At 38.4% G+C, this 24475-nt stretch overlaps 1 protein-coding gene across 7 annotated transcripts; it reads left to right on the forward strand.

The window, feature by feature from the left end:
• The first annotated feature begins 380 nt into the window (after window positions 1-380).
• LOC149821978 (3-hydroxyisobutyryl-CoA hydrolase 1-like) lies at window positions 381-24163 on the forward strand. Of its 7 annotated transcripts, XR_016425895.1 has the most exons (16): window positions 381-1164; window positions 1618-1731; window positions 1817-1897; window positions 9410-9478; window positions 11437-11500; window positions 12086-12165; window positions 12310-12393; window positions 14715-14799; window positions 18162-18247; window positions 18529-18650; window positions 19206-19266; window positions 19394-19492; window positions 23086-23187; window positions 23276-23317; window positions 23624-23909; window positions 23995-24163. XR_016425895.1 is itself a non-coding variant. In XM_089980587.1 (15 exons), the coding sequence occupies exons 2-15, from the start codon at window positions 1693-1695 to the stop codon at window positions 23759-23761; spliced, it is 1152 nt and encodes a 383-aa protein (XP_089836713.1). In that variant the 5' UTR covers window positions 381-1164; window positions 1575-1692; the 3' UTR covers window positions 23762-24163. The 7 variants fall into 7 exon arrangements, 6 of the variants coding, with proteins under 6 accessions (XP_089836713.1, XP_089836711.1, XP_089836716.1 ...); XM_089980587.1 differs by having other exon boundaries at window positions 1575-1731; window positions 23624-24163; XM_089980585.1 differs by having other exon boundaries at window positions 23624-24163.
• Window positions 24164-24475: the final 312 nt, after the last annotated feature.

Genomic DNA, 24475 nt, shown 5'->3' on the forward strand with positions numbered 1-24475 from the left:
GTATGCTCATGTAGTAGTGTTCATTCAATGTTTCCATTTCTTTGTATTCAAGCTCATGATTGACTTTTCATACCATTCAGAAGACAGATATATTATTTGTTTCATATGATTCCATTGTTTTTAGATATGTGCTCTAGTTGGTGATTCTGGAACTGATAATTCCTCTGCTAATTCTCATCTTATTGTTTACAGAAATTGCCTTTGCTGGAAAAAGTGCTTTATGAGGTGGATTGTAAAAGCCCGTTAAAAAAAAAATCGTTATCAGTTGAGTCCGGATTCGGACCCAAGCCCGACCCGGATTCCCGAAGGTTCGAGGAAACCTGCGTCTTTTAAAAGACGCAGGCGCCTCGGACGAGGGGTAGAAACCCTCGTCCCTTCTCTCTCCTCTTCCGTCTCCGGCCGCCTCCTGGCAGACGCCGGCGATCGGAGCCACCGGTGACGTCCATGCGTCGACGACCTCCCCGTCGCCGGAGATCGTAGCTGTCGGCCATCTCCCCCTTCCAGCTGGCGTCGGCAACCATCTTCTCTCTCTTTTTCTGCAACGATCGGTGACCCCCGGCGATCGCGTTGACGGCTTCCGAGCTTCGGTAACCCATCGTTTCCTCCTGTCCGACCATCGGCTGCGCCAGAGTCTCCGATCCCGTCGTTTCATCACTTTCCTCTGCAGACGCCGACAATCGGAGCCGTCGGCGACCTCTGAGTGCCGGCAACCGTCGAGCGTTGGTGACCCTCCACCGTCGTCGACCTCTTCCGTTCCCGATCTGTTCGATCGCCACTGTCGCTCTGCTCATCCTCTACGGCTCATCCAGCCATCGCCACCCGTGATCGGCGACGTCGCCGTCTCTCTTCCCCCTTTCGTCTCTCCCGTCTCCTCTGGTCGCCAGCGACCGCGGTTGCCGGCTATCACTGTCTCCGATGACCACCCGCAGCCGGTCATCGCCCCTTCCTCTGCGGCCACCGACGATTAGAGCTGCCGACGTGTAGTCGACTCCCCTGCCACCTTCTGTCCAGTCGTCGGCTGCGCCAGAGCCCCCGATGCCAGAGTTTTTTACCCGTCGCCACCCTTGCCGAGGCAGCTCAGCCGACGTTCGCTGCTGCTCTCGTCTGTGATCGCGTTTCAAAATCGCTCGCCGGCGACATCCCCCGTTGCCGTGGTCTCCCGAGGTAAACCCTCCCCTCTTCTTTTCCTTTGTGAGGGGTTGGCCGACTCACCTCTTGTCGCTGCCTTTTTGCAGTCGGTCGACAAGGGGGCTGAGCCCCCTGTCGCTTTGTGGTTTTTCGGCAAGGGATTTTGCCCCCGTGCCTCCCCTGGCCTTCTGTCAGGGCCCCCTACCCCCATCTCGTGTTCGGCAGGGGGCTTCGCCCCCCTGCCTTGTGTTTCTCGGTAGGGGGCGAGGTCCCCCTGCCTTTGTTTTGCTTCTCGGCAGGGGGCTTCGCGCCCCCCCCCCCCCCCCCGCTATCAGGTTCCAAGAAACCGTGAAAAATGCAAGGTTGCGTGGGCTGATCATACACCAAGTGAGATGGGAGGTGGGGATGTGACCTGATTTGCAGTCTTTAATTTATTTATCGAGAAGATCAGCGAGGCTGACCGTTTCTTGGGGGCATTGTATAACGAAGAAGCTCGGCGTTTCTGCTCATTGCTTCTTGGTGGCTCACTGCGTTCTGCTGTGATCACCATAACCATCATCGATCATGGCCTCCAGAAATTCGACTGGTTTGGAGAACGAACAGGTAATCCTCTTTGATCGTTAATCCATATATCGAAGATGGTTGGTAGAGAGAGAGGATTTCTTTATTGCTACCATGGTTTGGGCAGGTATTGATTGAGCAGCACTCGCGTGCGAGGACGCTCATCCTAAACCGACCTCAACAATTGAACGCTCTCTCCTTTAGGATGGTAAGCAACCACAAAATCTTCTTCTCTCTTCCTTTCTTGGATACCCCTAGTCGTCTTCGTCTGAATCAGCGGTTTCCCTGGTTGATTCCTCTTATGCCACTACACGGGTGTGCGAAAATTTGCATCCGTACGTTCATTACATTTCGTTCCCACATCCTTTTTCATGCGATTGCGTGGTTGAGGCTCAGAATGGATTGGTGTCGTGTCTTGTGTGGAGAATCATTGTGATTGACGTGGGTAGTTATTTTGCGGAGTTCCCAGTTCGTCTTTCGTAGTTTTAGGAGTGAATCAATTCTCCTAGTCATAGTTAAAATGAGAAGGCAAGAACAGAGTTGGTGATCTGTTGGCATTCCAAAGTACCCCTCAATTTTGTATGACTGTCAGTATGAGATGATGGGTGGTTGACGTTAGAGTTATTGTTGATCTGATGAGATCTCGGTGGCCATGCTTCAGGGAGAGTCTCACCCGTTGAAGAGAGAGGTGGGCTCACTCTCTTCCTCAGGGGTGAAACCGCCCATATTGAGGGCCCTATCCGAAATGAAGCACTTCATTCTGGATAAGCTCAAGCGTGAAACAGGATAACCTATTCCAAGCTGGGTTATCGGCTTTCAGCACATCACACTCTCTTATAAATAGGAGAGCTCACTCACTCACCGATTAATAGAACATTGAAGTGAGCAACCCCCCCTTGAAGAAGGCAGTAATCAATCCCTTGATCCTTTTCTATCCTACACTGGTATCAAAGCCAAGGTTGCTGCATACAGAGGCTCCTCCATAGAGCCAACTCCATCGTCTGTCACCACTCGGGTCCATCGTCAATCGACCTCAGTTCAAGGGAGCACAACAATAAAAGAGGTCAGTCTTTTATTTTTGTTAGATTCAACAGAAAAGAGGCAACATGATTCCGGCGACCTCTGCTTCTGTGTAATAGTAACAGGCAGACAAGGACCCAGTCCTGGGTCTGTTTGTGATAGTATCCAGAAGTCCTTGGTTGCAGACGTCCTCCTCATAGGGGAGGAGTATTTTTTTTGGGGGCGAACCCTTATAATTTTTAAGGGCCTGCTGTTTTTCTTCCAAACCTTTGAGGGTCGCCAGTAACAGGCGACCCCCTATATTAGGCGACCTGAAAGCAAATAAAAAAAAGGATAATAAAAATGTATATTTTTTTTGGCAAGGTTTCAAGGCACTGTTTTTTTTTCGATGACCCATCCGACCAGTGAACTGGATGGTTTATCGTAGAAAGAGGAACACAATTTTTAAATAAAAAAAAGGAGTGAAAGAATTGTTTTTTGCCGGACGATCCATCTAGCTAAGTGATCAAACTGGATGGTTTATCACACAAACATGCACACAATTTTTTAAACAAAAAAGGAGATTTTTTTTTCACGTGACGACCTCTGTCTGAGAAACCGATCATCTCATCCGCTTTGGCAAAGGGGAGTATATAAAAAAAGAAGGCGAAAGGATTACCTTTTTTTTCTTTATCAGAAAAAGCAGACCTTCTACAGACGTCGACCTCTGTTTCCCTTTCTGGCTTCTGCACACCGGCCTTTGCATAATTTTTTTGTACCGACGATCACCCCAGCAAAACCGCCGGATCCTTGTCATCGCACGTCTCTCTGTGGTGGGGCATTGCAGGTTCAAACCCCAGTGGAACGTTGAATAATAACTGGTGGTTGTCTGCCTAACCCAGCAAGACCGAACGACAGACTTGAAAAAGCAAAAGAAAACAAAAAAGGGGAAAGATCGTAGGCAGACAACATAGGAAAAATCAAAATAACTGGTGGTTTTCATCACATTTTTTTCCCTTTTTCCATCGACCAGACCAGGTCTAGCACGCCTGTTTTTCCGAAAAACTTCCAACGCACACCAGATCGACATTATTTTTTTCTTTTGCCGATGGATAACAATAACAAAAATAAAACAAACAAAAACTCTGACAGAAGTAGAGCTTTGCCATTTTTTCAGAGAACACAGGCAGAGCATAGACTTGCATCCATTTTTTTATGCGAAAACAAGAGAACACAGGCAAAGCACCGACCGCCTCTGCTATTTTTTTTGGTGAACCTAAAAGAACAGATCGATGTTCTTTGCCGACTGAGAAAAAGAAAAAAAAACAGACTGATTTTTTTGAGAACCCAGTATTTATACCTGTTTATAGGTAAAAGTACCAGATTTACCCTGGTCTTTTTTAAAAATGCTAGTTGTATCCCCAAATAGGTTACCTGTTGCCCCTGGTCTTTTCAGTTCATTTACTTATTTATCCCTGCTTTTAAATTAATTACCTGTTCTATCCCTATGTTATAAAATTACTCTAGTACCATTACTCTTTGCTGAATTTTACTTATGTATCCCTAAATTTCAGTAGCCGTCCTCATTTTTCTGGTAATTCCAGAATAGGACCTGCACTCGAAAAATATTTTTAGAAACAAGGTCAGTTTTCTGATTTTTACAGAAAACCCCCTGTTTTCTTTTTAAAATACAGTTTACTTGCAAGTAATATTTTTTATTGCAGTTCTTTGTTATAAACCGTTCTGAAATTTAGAAAAGGGTTTAGAAAGTGCACATTACCTCATTTATTCTTAAATTAAGTAATTGATTAACATATTAGCTTTGGCACATATTTTTTGTAGTTTTTAATAAAATTTCAAATTGTGAAAGGCATATTTCATGTACTTTTAGCTAGTGTTCTTTAGATTATCTAGTTGTTGAATGTTGAATCTACTCTTATCATATCTTGCCATCTTAAAATAACCAAACATAGAAAAATGACAAGTAGGGTGTGTGCCACTGAATTGGCCAAAACTGACAAACTTAATGGGGTAAACTTTCACATTTGGAAGATGAGGATTCCTCTTGTTCTAACTTTGGAGGGCATCGAGAATGCCTTCACTACTGAAATGAGAGATCTTGGTACTGCAACTACTGACGAGGTCAAAGCTTCGTATACAAAATACAAAAGGGACAACATATTGGCTAGAACCATCATGTTAACTTATATGGATGATGATCTCATTAGGGTATTTGAAGATTACCTTACAACTAAGTCCATATTTGAAGCTATTTTCAAGAAATATAACACTACTTTTGAAACACACATACAACTTCTGTTAGAACAATACAATTCATGTCGTATACAAGAAAAAATGATAATGTTGTTGACCATGTCAAGAAAATGCTTGTTATGGCGAAGGACCTGACAATTGTTGGGAATGTGATTCCTGACCGAATGCAAATATCTACCATTCTATATAGTCTACCATCTTCTTGGAAGATGATACAAATACCCTTAGGTTAATGCAACAAGACAGAAAAAGCGAATTGCACTTCGCTAAAGATGCTCCCTCTTGAGACTATAGCCCTTCTAGACGCCCATAATTTATTTATTTTTTTAAAAGCAATGGCAAATTTGATAAGAAGAGGTAAAACATTCCGCAAGCCGCAAACAACCGCCTCATAAGTAAAATGGTTAAAAACCTAGACACTTAAAGAGAGATTGCAGGAGCTGGTGAAACAACAACATTGGCAAGAACAACAAAAATAACTAGCAAAAGGAGATGCGAGATATAATCTGCGTGATATCAGAATGCTTTTATGTGTACTGAATCTTTTTGGGTTGGTGGGTCGACTATGGGGCAACACGACATATAGCAATGACTAAGGAGAGAATGGTGAACATGGTTGAGTACCAACCTGGTGAACATTGGGTGCATATGGGCAACAACACTTACTCTGATGTTATGGGTATCGAGACCAGTTGGATTGAAACTTGTAGAAATAATGTATTATTGTCCAATGTTCTCTTTGTATAGTCCAAGAGGCAGAATTTGGTGTTTGTCTCGGCCTTAGTTATCAAAGGTTTTGAGGTTAGATTTCATATAGGGAAAATCACCATGGGAAAACATGGACACTTTCTATTTGATGATATTTTTGATAAAAATCATGGACTGCTCAAAATCATTGATTCAGATATAAATAAAGTTTATGCTTATATCGATATTGTCTTCCATGTGAAAGTAAATGTTTGGCATTAAAGACTGACACATTACCTTTAAAAAGATGAAGAAACTTGTTGATAATTAATACTTGAATTTAATGAATCTTTATTTCATAGATGTAATCCTTGTATCTATGAAAAAATGACAAGAAAACCCTTTTTACAAAATGTTATCAGAGCATCAGAATTATTAGAAATCATAAGAACTCTAACTTATAAAGGAATGCAATATTTTATATCATTTATTGATGACTTTTCTAGATACAGTTACATATATCTTGTAACTTATAAGTGTGAAATATTAAATACATTTAAAGAATATCGCAAAGAAGTTGAAAACCAACTTGGTAGGAAGATTAAAGTTTTATGATCTGATCTGGGAGAAGAATATACCTCAAATGAATTATTTAAATATTGCAAAGCCAATGAGATCAGATCGCAAACTACTATTCTAGGTACACCTCAACAAAATGATGTGACTGAAAGATTTAATAGGACTCTTCTTGATATGGTTAGATGTATGTTATCTAATGCTTCATTACTCAAATTATTTTGGGGAGAACTATACATACAACAACATATATTCTAAATAGAGTTTCGTGTAAAGCTATTGTCTCTACACCTTATGAATCTTGGATAGAAATAAAACTCAATTTAAGTCACCTTCATAAATGGGGTTCTATAGCTCATATAAAGGTTATAGAGTGATCAAGAGATCAACTCGATACCAGATCTATAAGGTATATATTTATTGGATATTCCAAAGGATCTAAAGGCTATAGATTTTACCACCCAGATAAGGGTTTAATCGAAAGTAGAGATGTAATCTTCTTGGAAGATCAAAACATGGAAGAAGTTATTTCAGAAATAAATGGAGATGATCCTCTTGATCTGCATTATGATTCTTATGACATGCAAGAACCTATAAGTAACGGCGAATCCTCTGAAATCTTTTCTTCTACTTCATCCCATCAGTCTCAGGTTGGGCATAAAAGGTCTAGAGCTCCTTCGTCTTATTTAGATGACTATTATGTCTACCTATCAGAGGAACTTTGTTATGTTTTAGATATGGATGACATGGTAGATAACCTGTCATATGGTGAAACAGTAAACTCACATGAGTCAACAGACTCAGTAGAAGCCATGGACGAGGAAATTGAGTCCATTGAGAAAAACCAAGTCTGAGAATTGACTGAGTTACCTGAGAGAAGAAACACCATTGGATGTAAATGAATATTAAAGAAGAAATTCAAGTCCGATGGTAGCATTTACAAATTTAAAGGAAGATTAGCCTGTTGCAAAATTTGCCTCGATAAAGATAATTCTTACAATTATAGCTCACTATGACCTAGATCTAGATCAAATGGATGTTAAAAATGCCTTTCTTATTGGTGAGATGATTGAAACAATATTAATGGTATGTAATAAAAGGCAAAGAAGATAAAATATATAGGTTGAAATAATCCCTATACGGACTCAAACAATCACCACGTCAGTTGTACTTAAAGTTTTATAAGGCTATCGCATCATTAGGCTTTGTGACAAATAAATTTGACCACTGTGTTTATGTTTGGAAAAGTGAGAGTAAATTTGTTATTCTCTCACTATATGTGGAGGACATTCTTTTGATTGAAAATGACAACAACATGATTGTCAAAACCAAGTCATAGTTAAATTCTCAGTTCGAAATGAAAGACATGAGAGAAGAATCCTATGTTCTTAGAATTAAAATCACTCGAGATAGTTTTAAGCCTGTGCCAAGAAAGGTATCTAAATCATATACTCAAGAAATTTAAAATGCGTGATTGTAAGCCTGTTAGAATACCTGTGGTAAAAGGTGTCAAGTTGGGTAAGAATGATAGTCCAGGTGATGAACAGGAAAAACTAAATGTCATTTATGCACAAGCTGTCGGAAGCTTGATGTATGCTATGCTATTCATAAGGCCTGATGTCAGTTTTGCTTATGGCCTCGTTAGCCGCTACCAGAGTAATCCTGGTTGGCCACACTGGCAAGCAGTAAAAAGAATATTTCGATATTTAAAAAGGACTATAAACTTGAAACTATGTTTTCAAGCTGATTCTTTAGAATTAACTTGGTATTTTGATGCTGACTTTGCTGGCAGCAGAGATGATAGTAAATCAACCTCGAGATATATTTTTCTCCTCGGAGGAGGAGCAATTTCCTGGTCTTGTAAGAAACATGGCTGCGTAGCACAACATACTCAGGAAGCTGAATATATTGTATGCAATGCAGCTACTATATTTGTCGTTTGGATAAACCGCTTTATTAATGACTTAAATAAGAAAATAACTAACGAGCTAGTCTAGATTTGTTGTGATAATCAGGTTGCCATCTCTCTTATAGTAAAATACCATTATATTCATGATATGATTGAAATGAATGAAATCAAAGTCAGCTATTTACCTACATTTGATATGATTGCTGAACCTTTAACAAAGGGCATATCAGAGAAAATGTTCTCGAAACATGTATCCTGTATGAGATTAAGATATGTCTAACAAAGACATATGTCTAGATGAGATACTGAAAAATATAACTGATTCCAGGAATGTTGATGCAAGGAAAATACTCCAATAATGGGAGGCTAAATCCAGCATTTTGATTTGTTTCGCATGGCCAAGTAGGAGATGTTGATCTGATGAGATCTCCGTGGCCAGGTTTCACAGAGAGTCTCACCTGTTGAAGAGAGAGGTGGAACCACTCTCTCGCTAAAGGGTGAAACCGCCCAAATTGAGGGCCTTATCCAAAATGAAGCACTTCATTCTTGATAAGCTCAAGCGTGAAACAGGATAACCGATTCCAAGCTGGGTTATCTGCTACCCAAGTGGGAGTAAAACTCCCAACACATAACACTCTCTTATAAATAGGAGAGGGGGCTCACTCACCGATTAATTGAACATTGGCGTGAGCAAACCCCCTTTGAAGAAGGCCATAATCAATCCCCTGATCCTTTCTATCCTTCAGTTATATCTTCTGGTTGTAGTCGTTGAAATGCAGGCAATTCTTTGGATTTGTTATCGATTGTTTGCTGAATTGAAGTGAATGAAGTTGATGTGGATGTTTCATGAAAGAATAAGGAGGATAAAATATTGTGATTCTGTTGTTTCTTCAACGGTGGCCTAGATAGGGTCTTTCTAATCCTGTTTCAGTTAGTCCGATTGATGCTTTGAACTTTATTTTTATGTTTTCCTTGTCATAGGCAACATACTTTTGTGTTGCCTTTTTTTTTCAAATTTCAAATGTTTCATTTTTTGCTCAGAGATTACTCAAGGGCATGACAAGATACTAGTGTATTAAAGACATGTGATGCCTTGTTCGCCATTTTGTCCTGGTTCTTGTTAGTAAAAGTTTTCTCTTTCTGACTTTCGGAAAATGGGTTTTCTTTGTTTTGTAAGGACAGTGACATTTTGATGATAGTCTTACTTTACGTGATGCAAATACTTGTCTCTTGTTCATAAAGAATTAAATTTCCTTATAAATTGTTTTTTTTCAGGTTTCTCAGCTTCTTAAATCATTTCTAGAGTTTGAGGAAGATTCTAGGGTCATGTTGCTGATTCTGAAGGTATTGTAACATTGCCAAAACTTAATCTTTATTGTCACATTGATGAGACTTGTTTTTTATCAGGAAAAAACACTGAAGAAACTCGGTTGATAGCACCAATTGCAATCCTCATTACAATAGATAGAAAATCAAATATCAAATATTGTTCTAAACTGGAAGCATTATATATTCCTTTTATCTCTCAGTGTTCTTAACTACTTCCGGTGCACATAGTGCACATCGTCTCTTTTTGTTTAGTCAGACCCTTATATAATCTTTTCTTGTTCTCTCCAAAGACCTCGTTGTATCAGGGGTAAGACAACCACTGTCATTATCATTCCCTTATGTGTTATACGAGATTAAGAACTGCTGGCACTTGCTAATATCCTGTTTGTATGGTTATACAATCACTATGGGACTGTAAAATGAATGTGACCTGAATCAAATTCTGGTGTATGTGCCAAAAAACAAAAAAGTTAATATGGAGCCACTGACATAGATATTCAGGTCACGAGTACTTGGCATTTCATCTTTTTATTGCACCTAATTAAACATAGATATTCAAGTCATAAATATCTGGTTTTCATCCTTTATTGCACCTAATTAAAGTGTTGAAACAGAATTTTTGGAGTGATCTTGAAGGTTTTGTTGAATCTAATGAAGTCAGAGCTTCCTTGAGTCCTAAATAGGTGTGGATGAGGCCCAAGATAAGTCAATAATCGATAAAACTGCCAAAAGTTGACTGAAGAAGGCCATTCTAGAGATGCATCCAACTTTTGTTAAGATTAACATAGTTCTATAAAGTTCAAGAAAAACATCCAATTTGTATTCTCATTTCTAGCATGGAGAATAGCCGTCTATCTGCAGATTGCAGAAACATGTGCAATGTTAATGCTGAGCTAAAATTCCATATCTTGATACTTCTTATATTGTCACATTTTTCTTAATGCCTAGGGCTTGTTTTCATTCCATATCAGCACTAATTAGTAGCAGGATATCAATATTGAGCTAATTTATGTTGTTCACTGAAGTTATAGGATAATCAGTATAATCACGGGATAGTTGACAAATTCATATTTCCAGGAGAGGTACAAGCTATTCAGTGAATGATCTTGTATAACCATTCCAGGTCATAAGGCATGTTGAGAGCCATCCCTTTTAATATTCCAGGCAAACTCCATAATGAAGAATGCTTATAGGTCATACAGAAAAAGTGGAATCCTAATCAGTTATGACATACGTTTAACTTCATATGCAACTCTGTTTCCACCATAAACTGAGAATTTTAGTGTCATCCTGTTTGTTCTCAAGATCCTTTTCATGTGTAAGAATAATATTTGCTTCTTTTGCTTATAACTTTTGTTAGCTTAAAAAGTTATATGCTCTATACATATCTTTTATGGTGTTTGATGATTAGTAATGGGAGATAGAATTATGAAATTCCAGTTTGTTAAATTCTTCGTCTTGATATTTGTCACACAATCAATGATTAGAAGTGTTTAGGAACAAGGAAGCATCTGGCAGAGCAACAAATGTAAATTTAGGGGCAGGAAAAGTCAGCTAGAATTGACACAAAGCATGTAGGTACAGTTATTTATGCGTTGGAGAGGTTCTTTGTCTGGTAAATTATAATCAATGTTAAAAATGTGCCCGTGTCATCATATTGAATTGCCCTAGATGGTTGACTTCCTAGATTTTGATTTATGTAAGGTCGAACATGTAAAAAAGATTATCTTGCAATCAATAGTCATAATGTTTAAATGTTATATAAGTTTTTTGTTGTGCTCACCGAAAAATTTGTAATGAGCAAGCTTCCTTTACAGGAAGGTTTTCTGCTCTTCTGTATCATCCTTTCCTTGATGAGCTCTTGTTTTCTTTAAATGATTTCTTTTGCTTTATCATCTTTTTTATGGCAGAGCTGCTCTTGTTTACTGTGCTGAGTCTGTACTAATCGGATTTTTCTTTGGACAAATTTACAGGGAAAAGGAAGAGGTTTTTGTTCTGGTGGTGATGTTGCCACTGTGTCTCGTCATTCTACAGAAGGTAATGCTTTCCTTGCTCTTTTTTATTGCTTTTCTTTCCTTTTCTCTTTCCCTTTTTGGGTTGACAGATTCCTGATCGTGATTATGGGTGTATTGTATTTCTCTTTTGTTGCTGCATATGGTGGTAACATGCACAGACCTGCATGTAGTAGTTACACATGCCTCTCACACACACATCACAATGAGGGTGCTGTCTAAACTAAGGTTTGAAATCTCTAACCATGATGACCAAACAAACCCGCCGACCTCTCTCTTAGCCAGCACCTATTCTTTGAATCATTTCGTATTGCGTATGCCCTTCCTGTGATAGAGGGAGAGCTGTCCAATCATCAAGGCTGATATTTCAGATTTTCCTTGTTTTGCATGGTGCCCCTTCTCTCTCTCTCACACACACTCACACTCACACTCACACTCACACTCACACTCACACTCACACTCACACTCACAGTCTCTTTCTCTCTTATGATCACGTTTATACTAAAAGCAACCTTGCATACCTTTCTTTCAAGAGGAAAAGGATTGCCATGCTTCTTAGAACTGTTAATACTGGTCAGGCTTGTCTGATTATTGAACTCTTGTGCATCAGGAGATTGGACTTTTGGTGCTAAATTTTTCTGGATCGAGTTTACCTTAAATTATGTTATGGCAACTTATAAAAAAACCCAGGTTAATCATTTGCTTAAGATCTTGTGCTTCTAAGTTTGCTCCGCATGTTATCTTTATTTACTGATTACTTTTTCTTCTTTTCTGATAATCCATTTACTAGTATGATTTCATGGTGTTAATATCAGTGACACAATGTTATGAAAGGTTTCACTTCTTGATGGAATCGTTATGGGAGGTGGTGCGGGAGCATCGATGCATGGGCGGTTTCGAGTTGCCACAGAGAATACAGTACCTTTCCCTCTTAAAAGTGCATTTTATATAACTTTGCATTTTTTCTATCACAAGGAACCCTTGCCAAAGTGAGGAAAACTCTGGGTGGGGCCCCACGACCACCCTGCCTTACATGGTCCACGTCTGAAAGCTACAGACACACCCATGGCCAGCGGGGTTTGATCAGGTGCCTTCATCTCAGCACCTTCACAACTACCCCGCTGGCCATGCGGGCGACCTCCACGGTGGTATAACTTTTCATATTGTTATTCACACTTTTCAACTGCATAAATTTGATGTTTTATTGGGCTTCAAGAAGGAGTTTTATGCGAAAAACTTCAATGTGATTTTTGCCAATAAATTTCACACTCCAGTTGTTTTGTGTCAAGTTTCAAGTGTCTCAAGTAAGCTTCTCTTGAAACCTCCTGATTTAGGGAGTGTTTGGACACACCCACTTATCCAGATATCTGGGATAAATTGGGATATTGTATTAAGCATCAAAGTGCAATGTTCCAACCTGTCCTGGTTTTCAAGGTCGAGGGGTACATCCAAACACTCAATAACTGCAGAACCAAATTCTCATAAATTTCTGAAGAAAAGGTGGATTAACAGCTGTCTTGACTATTGAGAGAGGAACATACTGTGACCCCTATTGACCTCATGTGTGAGGGGCTTAGACATGAACTTTCTATTGATATATGAAACCTTGATTAGGGTATATTACAGCAATGAAGGAATTAGAACATTACTAAAAGAAGTGGCATCAAAGTTGAAACTGTAATCACTGATATCATCTATATTTTGAAAATATCACAATATAATTGGTATTTTTAAGTAAGCCAATAATGTAGGAAAAATATCTCAGTTTTTCAAAATATTGCCAGACAAACTGTGATATTTTAAAGACTTTTAAAACCTGTTTCTTTATATTTTTGTAAGAAAAATAATAGGAAACATTTTCTTTCTTACTATTATTTATATTCCTTCAAATTTTTAAGCTTTTGAGATTTTTCTGAGATTTTCCACCTTTTGAAAATAATTCCCATAAAAACCCTTCCCGACTCTGTCACATAGACACACTATATTGGCAGCTGTACCTGTGTCGACATGAGTTCTGGTACCGGATGCTGCACGGGTATGTGCTGGTCCAGGTCGGGTCGGGTCCAACCCTGACCCAACCCAACTTTTTTTTTTGGTTTCTCTAGCAAAAGACAGGGAGGAAGAAGAAGAAGCAGAAGAAGAAGAAGAAGCAGAAGAAGAAGAAGAAGAAGAAGAAGAAGAAGAAGAAGAAAGAAAGAGGAAGAAATAGAGAGAGGGAGACTTGAAACCCTCTCCTTCCCACCCTCAGCAGAGAGAGAGAGAGAGAGAGAGAGAGAGAGAGAGAGAGAGAGAGAGAGAGAGAGTACCTCCGCTCCTCCTCTTCTTCTTCTCGCTGCATCGAAAGGGTGAGAGAGAGCGAGAGAACGATAGAAAAGTGTGAAGGGATATGGTCTTCCCCTTTTATAAGGTAGGTTTGGATATGGATCTTAGCCTTCCCCTTTTATAAGGTAGGTTTGGCTTTGGATCTTTATATAGATCCATATCCAAACCCTCTCTTTCTTTATATATATAGCTGTGTTTCGGTGCCCTCATTTTTTGAAATTGCCGTGTCGTACCCTCTGTACCCGTACCCATGTGATATTGCCGAGAAATTACCTTGAACGATATAGGTGACTATGGCTTATATCTATCTTGAAGTACAGGATTGGCCGCTAAGCTAATGCATTTTTATGATCAGAATGCATGGTTGACCTTTCGACACCAAAACCAAGAGCTCCTCATAAAGCTGCATAACCTTGCAATTTCAGAAGTAGCTCTCTGAAGTCCTATACTTTGCTTTTGTGCTTGATCTAGCAATGTGTCTTTGTTTTTTACTCTTCCAAGATACTAAATTTCATCCCAAATAAATGCAATATCTTGACATTGAGATTCTTGTGTCTGCGGGTTCTCATGACCAATCTGCATCAAAAGCTAAACAAAGATTCTATTCTCATGTTATTAATATTAATAAGATGATAAATTGGGCCATGTGACAGGGTACCTTTCAGTTTGACATTATTCTTTATAAGGCTTCCATATGGGCATTGCCTAAATTGGAAAGCTTGATTCATAAGAAATGTTGGGTATTGTGATATTAGAAATATTTTAATATGATTGCATTCTTTCAAATTTCCACTGGGCTGAAAACTTTAACTATGTTCTCAAAATTTTGTCATGCCTTCAAACAAATAGCTTTATCTTATTGGATAAAATTTCAATCTCAACAAGGCTTTTATCTAAATGGGCCAACTTTTGTGCAGGTGTTTGCAATGCCAGAAACAACATTAGGTCTCTTCCCTGATGTAGGTGCTTCTCATTTTTTGTCCAGGCTCCCTGGTTTCTTTGGTACTTCCTGAACCTAATAGCATCTTGTGTGATTTTGATTTTGCAAACAGCAACATGATTGTATATCTTTGTTTGTGCATGAAATTTTTTATTGGTGTATAATCACCTAAACTTGTTATATGGTTATGTCACATGCACATGGTTATGTATGCAGACACGATACAGACAATACATGGATTTGGAATTTTTACAGAAAGATGTATCAAATGATGAGAATATCAGCTTATGAAAATGATAATTCATCATCAACTGTATCGGTTTTATCCCTCATGGTGGACATTGAGTAATTCTAACATGATGAGAATATCAATTGGCATATGCCAATACATATAACATCAATGGCCTACTGTATAAATAGGTGAATGAAAGTTGATTTTAAATTCACAGTCATTGTAGTGGATTACAGTTGAATTACAGTGAGATGTATCGCATGGACAGCCTTTTTTCTTTCCATACAAGTGTTATGTCAGACACAGTATAGCAAATCTGAAGTATGTTTATTATATAGGTTTTCTATAGCTCTTATGGACCCAAACATAAAAAAAACAGCATCCAGGATATGCCAAAAAGATAAGGAAATTGTGATGTTATTTTTTTTTTTAAAGCATGACAAATATTTATGGCTCAAATTGACATGCAGGACAAATATCTAAGCAATGCACTTTTAGTCAGCTTTACTATTTATGATGTCTTAAAGTTGCGGTTGAATATGATTCCTAGATTAGCGGAGTCATGTCATCTTTAGCCAGGGGCCAAAATGGTCATGGGTTCAAATCCTAATGGCAGACCATCTCTGAGCTTGGCTCTGAAAAGGAATTCTTAGTCATGATTTTGTGCTTTAACATAGAAATATTCATGCCTGTTTCTGTGTCCGTGTAACAAGCTGTGTGGTTGAAAGTGACTATAAATTCCTTAAGTTTGCTGTAGCTGGCTATCTTAACCAGCGGTTCATTGAAACGTGATCATCTTTATCCCCATTTTGTATAGAAGGAATTAGAACACTATTAAAAGAAGTGGCATCAAAGTTGAAACTGTAATCAATGATATCATCTATATTTTGAAAATATCACACTATAATTGGTATTTTTAAGTAAGCCAATAATGTAGAAAAAATATCTCAGTTTTTCAAAATATTGCCAGAAAAACTGTGATATTTTAAAGACTTTTAAAACTTGTTTCTTTATATTTTTGTAAGAAAAATAATAGGAAACATTTTCTTTCTTACTATTATTTATATTCCTAATAGCATCTTTGTTTGTGCATGAAATTTTTTGTTGGTGTATAATCACTTAAACTTGTTATATGGTTATGTCACATGCACATGGTTATGTATGCAGACACGATACAAACACAATACATGGATTTGGAATTTTTACGGAAAGATGTATAAAATGATGAGAATATCAGCTTATGAAAATGATAATTCATCATCAACTGTATCAGTTTTATCCCTCATGGTGGACATTGAGTAATTCTAACATGATGAGAATATCAATTGGCATATGCCAATACATATAACATCAATGGCCTACTGTATAAATAGGTGAATGGCCATTATTTCAAATGATTTCCTATGAAAGTTGCTTTTAAATTCAGTCATTGTAGTGGATTACAGTTGAATTACAGTGAGATGTATCGCATGGACAGGCTTTTTTCTTTCTATACAAGTGTTATGTCAGACACAGTATAGCAAATCTGAAGTATGTTTATTATATAGATTTTCTATAGCTCTTATGGACGTAAACATAAAAAAAACAACAGCCAGGATATGCCATACAGATAAGGAAATTGTGATGTTAAATTTTTTTGAAAAGCATGACAAATATTTATGGCTCAAATTGACATGTAGGACAAGTATCTGAGCAATGCACTTTTAGTCAGCTTTACTATTTATGATGTCTTAAAGTTGCGGCTGAATATGATTCCTAGATCAGCGGAGTCATGTCATCTTTAGCCAGGGGCCAAAATGGTCATGAGGTCAATTCCTAATGGCAGACCATCTCTGAGCTTGGCTCTGAAAAGGAATTCTTAGTCATGATTTTGTGCTTTAACATAGAAATATTCATGCCTGTTTCTGTGTCCATGTAACAAGCTGTGGTTGAAAGTGACTATAAATTCCTTAAGTTTGCTGTAGCTGGCTATCTTAACCAGCGGTTCATTGAAACGTGATCATCTTTATCCCCATTTTGTATAGGAAAAAGAACAAGGTGGTGGTCATACGCTCATAGTTGGAAGACATTCGACTTGATTTTGTTTCAAAGCAAACTAATTGTTTATGTGATATGTCTCCATATAGCATGAAAAATATAAATGTGCCTTCTCCTCTGGTCCAGCAATAGAAAAGGATGAATACTAATGGAATGGCTAGCAATAATTCAGAGCCTTAGTTTTGGTTCATTCTACTCCCCATGAGCTTACAAATATTGAAGGAGCCTTGGGTGAAAACACCCAGTCATCATTCATAATTAGGTTAATATGTCAGATTCACTATTATTACAGTACCAGAATTAAGAAATGTGTAAGTGTCTAGTGTCTACTATCCTAGGTATCAGTCCTGAAACCTTTGTTATACTTCATGAAACTTGAAGGAAATCTACCATCAGTTGGAAAACCTTGATAGAAAATCACCATCACTAGTCAAAAGAGGCTAATACAACCCTGTATCGGGTGCCTTAAAACGAACATGAAAGAATTGCTAAACTCTGTTTGCAGAAGACCAAGGCAGCGGAAAAAACCCATGAAAATCTTGGTTCATACTCCGGTAAACATATCGTAGTGATACACACACATATATGTATATAGGAAGTACAGCAACATCGAAGGACATTACTACATCGAATGAGCGGCCGAGCATTCACGCAGAGGAAGTCAGTTTTTCATGTAAATATACTCTAAAAATAATGGAGAGCAATATAAGGTTCTCTGCAGTTAGTAACACTCTTCGGTTGAACACTTTCTAGAGGGGATTAAAATTGACTTAGTTCTGTCGGACTATCTACAAAAGCATTCTACCTACGTGTTTAGGAAGCTTGACGGTACTTGAGGACTTTTGAAAAAATGACTCTCCTGATTGGATTGAGATGGGTTCCTTTTGCACTTAATTGAATCCAAGCAGGTCCTGATATTTTAATGATTTTTTTAGCAGGAACAACTAATAGAGAAGTATCAAGCAACCTATTGATGTGACTGGGTGACTTCTTTCCTATTTATCCGTATAAAAACAGTCTGATTTGTACAATATTGACTTATTTTATGTGTTCTATTGTCAAATTATTCTCACAATGCTAGATTCCTCTTTCTGGATACTGTATCTCTTAGATTGAATCTTCATATTCTTTTCTTTTTTTATCATTTTTATTCAGGAGAATATATTGGTCTTACTGGTGCAAGGCTTGATGGTGCTGATCTGCTTGCATGTGGTCTTGCAACTCATTTTGTCCCATCTGTGGTATTTTTTTCCCTGTGGCGAGTTCCAAGTTTTCATTTATTTAGATTTTATTTATTCATAATGGGTGCTTGCCAAAGCTTTGCTAGCTGGTATGCTCATGTACTAGTATTCATTCAATGTTTCCATTTCTTTGTATTCAAGCTCATGATTGACTTTTCATACCATTCAGAAGACAGATATATTATTTGTTTCATATGATTCCATTGTTTTTAGATATGTGCTCTAGTTGGTGATTCTGGAACTGATAATTCCTTTGCTAATTCTCATCTTATTGTTTACAGAAATTGCCTCTGCTGGAAAAAGTGCTTTATGAGGTGGATACATCTGATCCACTTGTTATCAGTGCAATCATTGATAGGTTTTCAGAAAGAATACCTCTGAAAAGTGATAGTTATTTTCATAGGTAAGATTCTGACAGCTCAGTTCATATGATCGAAAGTATATCCATTAGTTATGTCCTCTACCATGTGTTGCATGATTACATTGTGTGAATCCATCTATCCCGTTACTCTAAAATTTTCAGACTAATTGTATGACGAGGTTTGTTCTTTTGGTGCAAAGTGAAATACAAATCTATGCATTTATATCTCTTATCTATATTGTTTTTGTTAACAATGTGTGTACCAGGGCATGTTTACCCCGTTTCTGGATCTTTTCCCCCATGTACTGCAAGCTTAGAGTGCTAATTCTTGTGTCTCATGATGACAGTCTAAAACTTATATGGCACATATGTTATACTTTTTCTGATACAAAATTTCTTAAAAAGAACGTGTTCTGTCTTTTGTATCTGTGATGAATTTCTTGGGGCATATCATGAGAATGATCCTCTGTGTTTAACGGTTTAGATGAGTGCAAGGCACACATGTGCTACGTTCACTTAATCAAGCCGTTCTGAATACTGCATTTATTCTACTTTGGACTTCCCATGATTCTAGCTGACAGTTTTTTGTGTTTACAGGCTTGATACCATCAATAGGTGTTTTTCAAAAAGAACAGTGGAAGAAATCATATCTTCCCTTGTGAGTACATGCTAAAACAAATTAAATTTGTGTGGAACTTCATTGGTTTAGTAGTCACTCATGTTGCTATTCTTTTATTTGCTTACCTGTAACTCTTTTTCTTAATCCCATATTATTGGTATTATAGGATGGGGAGACTTCAAATGGAGTAGATGGGTGGCTTTCTGCTACAATTCAGTCATTGAACAAAGCATCGCCCTTGAGTCTTAAAATTTCCCTGCGATCAGTATGCATTCTTTGCACCCTCTATGGTGGTTCTTTTGCAACACTTTTGTGCTCTTTTGAAAAACAACCATGTTATAACAGCCACACCCTCATACTCTTTTGAAAAGCAACTGTGATACCTGCCGTACTCATGTCATGGCACCTACTGTCACTCATCTTTTTTTTTCGAGAGAAAGGAATTCAGTATTTTAGCAGTAAGTTATCAGATTCAGTATTATAGCAGTAAGTTATCAGGTATACAGAGTTGCAGCAGGTGATGAGGTATCACTTGCTGCAACAGAATAGGAAATAAAGCAAAAACAGGGTCTGTTTAAAAAATAAACAGAAAAACAGAGCCAGAATGCCAATATTAGAAGTTCCGCCCCATCCAGATCAGGTGCAACTAGAGACGCCCCAGTGAAACAGCAAGTAAATGCCAGCACCTGCAGACAGCCCTGGCCTATCCTTAACGATGTAACAGCCCTAGTGAAATTTGTGCAGTTAGCATCTACACTGTTCGGCACTCCCCAATCCAGTCCGTAGAAGCCGCCAGCCATTTGCTGTGTGCCCTATGCTTTTCTTCCCAATGTTACTGGTTATAAATACCCTCCAGATCACAATGTTTGTGCTTGAAAATACGCTGATTCCTCTCAATCCATAGGAGCCTCCAAGCTGCCAAAATCCACTCCCGCCAAACGAATTTCCAACAAGGACCTTTGTCATTGAGATGAGATGCAATCAAGACGTCTCTTGGAAATGTAATGCTGTCCCAGTCTGCAAATATATCGCACCAAGGTTGACGGAACAAAGATCAAATGAATCAACACTCCCAAAAGAGATGAAGAGTAGATTCTTCCTCACAAAAACGAAGTGGGCATCGACTAGCAAAGTGAAATCCCCTTCTCTTGAGGCGACTTTCGTATGAAGGATTAACCGGCCCATAAGAGAACCTCTAAGCAGGACCGCCCCATAAGAGAACCTCTAAGTAGGAGCCTCACATTCCACAAGGAGAGCTTTGGCAGCCAAGGGGTTGATGGAGATACGAGGGAACGATACATAGAACAAGTGGAGAAGTTCCCATCATTACCAAGCGTCCATTCCACTGAGTCCTCCCGAATGGTTAAAGAGTAACCGGACAACACACTCATGAGTTCAGTCCATTGTTGAAGCAACAAATCCGAAGGATCCCTTCTCACGACTATGTTCCACACCCCTTCCGAGCTGGAGAAAAAATCGCATACCTTACCATATTTGGCTCTAGCTAAACCATAAACACGAGAAAAAGATTCCCTTAGTATGGTATCACCACACCACACATCTTGCCAAAAAAGTGTCTCTACCACTTCCCACATTAATTTGGACTGCCTTATTGAATGCTTCCAATGCCGATGCCCATCCCTTCCAAACCACGGAACCTCTTATCCATTTATGATTTTCGGACTAACTCCACGACCAACCAACCAAGTCATATTTTTTCGAAAAGATTAAGCTAAGTTTGCGCTATCTCCTACTAATTCTCCATAGCCACTTTGCCAAGAGAGCAGTGTTAAATCTACCCTAATTATATATCCCCAAACCCCCAACATCCAATGGTTGTGAGATGACCTACCAATTGATGGGTGCCTTCGACTTGCCTTCCAAAGATCCATGCCAAATATATTTTTTGAGTAAAGAATTGATGCGCTTTTCAACCTTTTTGGGGTTTTAAAAATTTGTAGAAAGTGAATCGCCGAACAAGATTTGTTAAATCGAACAAGGTTGATCCAACCACCCTAGAGAGCAAGCAGAAAGCACACGACTGAATTTTTTGGCAAATTCTATCCTCCACCATGCTCCAATGTGATGCTCTAGAGGTCCCCAAGTGAAGTGGAAGGCCCAAATATTTCATCAGTAAAGATCCCACTTCACAATTAAATAAAGCGAAAGCAAATCTTTGAGAATACCCGGAGGGGTCATTGAACGCCATCATTTGGCTCTTCTCATCCATACGTAGGCCTGAAATCTCTGAAAAACATTTGAGCACCACCCATAATGCCCACATATTTTCCTCTGTTGCTTCCTCAAAAATCAACATATCATCCACATAAAGATGTGAGATAGAAACCGACTCTGACACTTTGCCCCCATGAAAGATCCCCTCACTCTCCGGATTAGAAAGCATCACCCAAAAGGCTTCCATAACCATGATGAATAGAAGAGGAGAAAGGGGGTCCCCTTGTCTCAACCCCCGTATTTGTGTGGTATATGTTTGCATTATAATATTTGAGTTTACTTTAGGAAGGTTTTGTAGCTTCTTTTTAGAGACCTACTACTGGATACTGATTAAAAGTATTTTGGGCTGAAGGATAATAATAGCTAATTCAGGATATTTTTGGTGTTTAGGATTAAATATTGTTGTTTTCAGGTTGGAAGACAGTTGCAAATTCAATAAATGATCCTAGTTCTCTTATGTCTTTGGTCTGTTCTTCCATGTCTGTGTAGCTTAAGAGTTGATACTTTAGTTTTCTTTCATGATTAATTGCATATAGTCTTTACTCTTGATTGAATCCATGTGTAACTGGCTACAAGATCTTGTCTAGCATAATATGTAGTTTTCTTTTCAACATTGTTAGGCATTAGTTTGCTGCGACGTACCAATAGCAGCTTTGACTATTGAATATGTAAACTAGGGCAGGTTGCACAAACCCTCATCTTAGTGTCCCTTGCAACTTAACTTCATAGTGGGAAAACTTCTCCCTCATATTACTTAATGACATTGAGAACGATGTAAAGGAAAAAAACATGATTAAACTAACTGGTTTCAACAGTAACTCTTAGCTGAAATTTTGCATGGTTGTGCCTTTTTGTGATGAGCTATTTAGTCTACTTTCTATTTGTCATGTTCACTCTGGTAGGTCTTCCTTGGTACATTTTTAGGGTGATTTGAATTCCTGTTAATTTTTATTTTAATATTTTATTCTTGTCTTGTGACATTTTTGTGGCGATGCTTTGTGGTTCACTTTCCATCTCTTAAGCTTGTTATGTTCATGCTGGTTTATCACCCTTGGCACATTTTAGTGTGGCATTGGAACATGAGCCATAGTTTTCGTTAGAACTTAATGCCGTCACACTAATGTGGCTAGTTTCACCTCCTAAGTCCTAAGCTGCTTCTGCTCATACTAGTAGCAGTATGAAGTATGAGCCACTAATTTTAGTTTATAAATCTTTATGGCTGTACTGTCACATTTGCTGAATCATGCATCTCATTATTCTTATATGGGAAATTCCTAGTTCTTATTTATAAAAAATTAGTTTTTCTTTTTGATAGTCAAGCAGGAGGAAAATCCCTGATGGGATTGGAACCCGATACCCCTCAATTATGATAGTGCAACCTAACGATCCAGCTCTGTGGTTTTTGTCAGATGCAGAGATCTGCTCAACCACGTTCAACCAGAGCATTCCACCATTCTTCTGCTTTCTTTTTGAACCCTTGCAATTTACAAGGAAAAAAAATCATTATTTGTTGTTATCTTCAAATTGTTGGAAGTATTCTTGTGGCTTCCCTCTTTTGAGAAGTTCATTAACGGAAGTTGGTTTTCCTGTTCCGTCATTTTAATTATGCCCTTTATGCACCAGATCAGGGAGGGAAGGCTTGAAAGCATTGATCAGTGCCTGAGTCGTGAATACAGAATTGTTTGTCACATACTGCGAAAAGAACACAGCAGTGATTTTTTTGAGGTGGGTTACGTGTATTTATAACATGGCTTTTCAATTCCATCCCCCTGTATCTTAAAACTCTGAACAAAGTGCTTTTCATCTTATTCAGGGTAGCAGGGCTATACTTGTTGACAAAGACAAGAATCCCAAGGTTTGGTCTTAGTTTTTTTCTTTTAATTTGTTAATGTACTTCTTTGCATTTAGCAACCCAATGATCAGACAGAGTTTCAGCAATCTGAGCCTGACTCATCCTCGGTCTGGATTGATGGCCCACTAGCATAGCAGCTCTTCAAACTTGGACAAACTTGAAAGTTGAAACAAAGTGTGATATGCGAGTGCTGTTTTTCTGAGTTGGGCCCATGCTTCTAAAACTTTAGTGGTAATGTCAGTCTATAACATTTGAAACTCTGAGTTAGCTGGTGGTTGTGTTTTCTTTTTTCTTTAATTTGTTGTGCAGTGGCATCCGTCAAAATTAGAATTAGTAAGCGAAGAGATTGTGAATGACTATTTCTCAAAAGTTGATGATGAAGAATGGAAAGAGCTGGAGTTTTATTCTAGGCCTAGAGCTATCATATCTGCTGCCTCAAAACTCTGAGCATGTTAGTTGCCTTGTAAGCTTTGTGACACTGGTTCAACTGGCCAATTCTGTAACAGGATATGAATAAGTTTGTTACCTTGGCATCACCAGATATTTGGCAAATGGCTTGTTATGGCAACAAGTCAATAACTACTGTAACTCTATTGTGCGCTCAGATGAAACCTTTTTTGGAATAGGTTGCTTAGGAAACTTCGTCTAGTGTAATGCCTTATATCTGCCTTAACTTGCAGAAAAACAAGTGCTTCATTTCCATTTTCACGAACAGTCCTTTCAGGAACAGGCACCACTCTGAAATTGTGGAACTGATATTGAACTGCAATGATGATTTCTTGATTGTAAACATTTGAAATAAACTTAATGATGCTATAGCAATCTTGGCATGGAAGTTCTTGCAGATAATTAAACTAGTGCCAGATTTGATCTTGATAAGCCAGAATAGGTGGCCTTTTCTCACTTTGTCAAGACAATTCTTCTTTGCCTTCCTCATTTATGTCGGACGACAGGTATCGTCTTAGCTATACGTCTTACCAACTTCATTATCTTGACAATCGAGCTGGTTATCAGTCTGTCAGATGATCGAGCACGCTCAAGTCAGGACCATGTTTTTTTTTTCTTTTTGTTTACTCTCTTTTTGTGTGCCTTTCCTTTGTTGATGTCTTCCCACTGTCATTTTCCACATTGTCATATATTAGGAAACAAATCTGCATCTCT

Source organism: Nuphar pumila, chromosome 11, assembly GCF_984573655.1.
Source record: "Nuphar pumila chromosome 11, dmNupPumi1.hap1.1, whole genome shotgun sequence".
Lineage (NCBI taxonomy): Eukaryota > Viridiplantae > Streptophyta > Magnoliopsida > Nymphaeales > Nymphaeaceae > Nuphar > Nuphar pumila.

Coding starts and splice junctions, on each gene's coding strand:
- LOC149821978 (XM_089980587.1), top strand. CDS start 1,693: ATGGCCTCCAGAAATTCGACTGGTTTGGAGAACGAACAG. Junction 12,394..14,714: donor GAGTTGCCACAGAGAATACA/GTACCTTTCCCT, acceptor ACTTTTGTGCAG/GTGTTTGCAATGCCAGAAAC. Junction 18,248..18,528: donor CTCATTTTGTCCCATCTGTG/GTATTTTTTTCC, acceptor TATTGTTTACAG/AAATTGCCTCTGCTGGAAAA.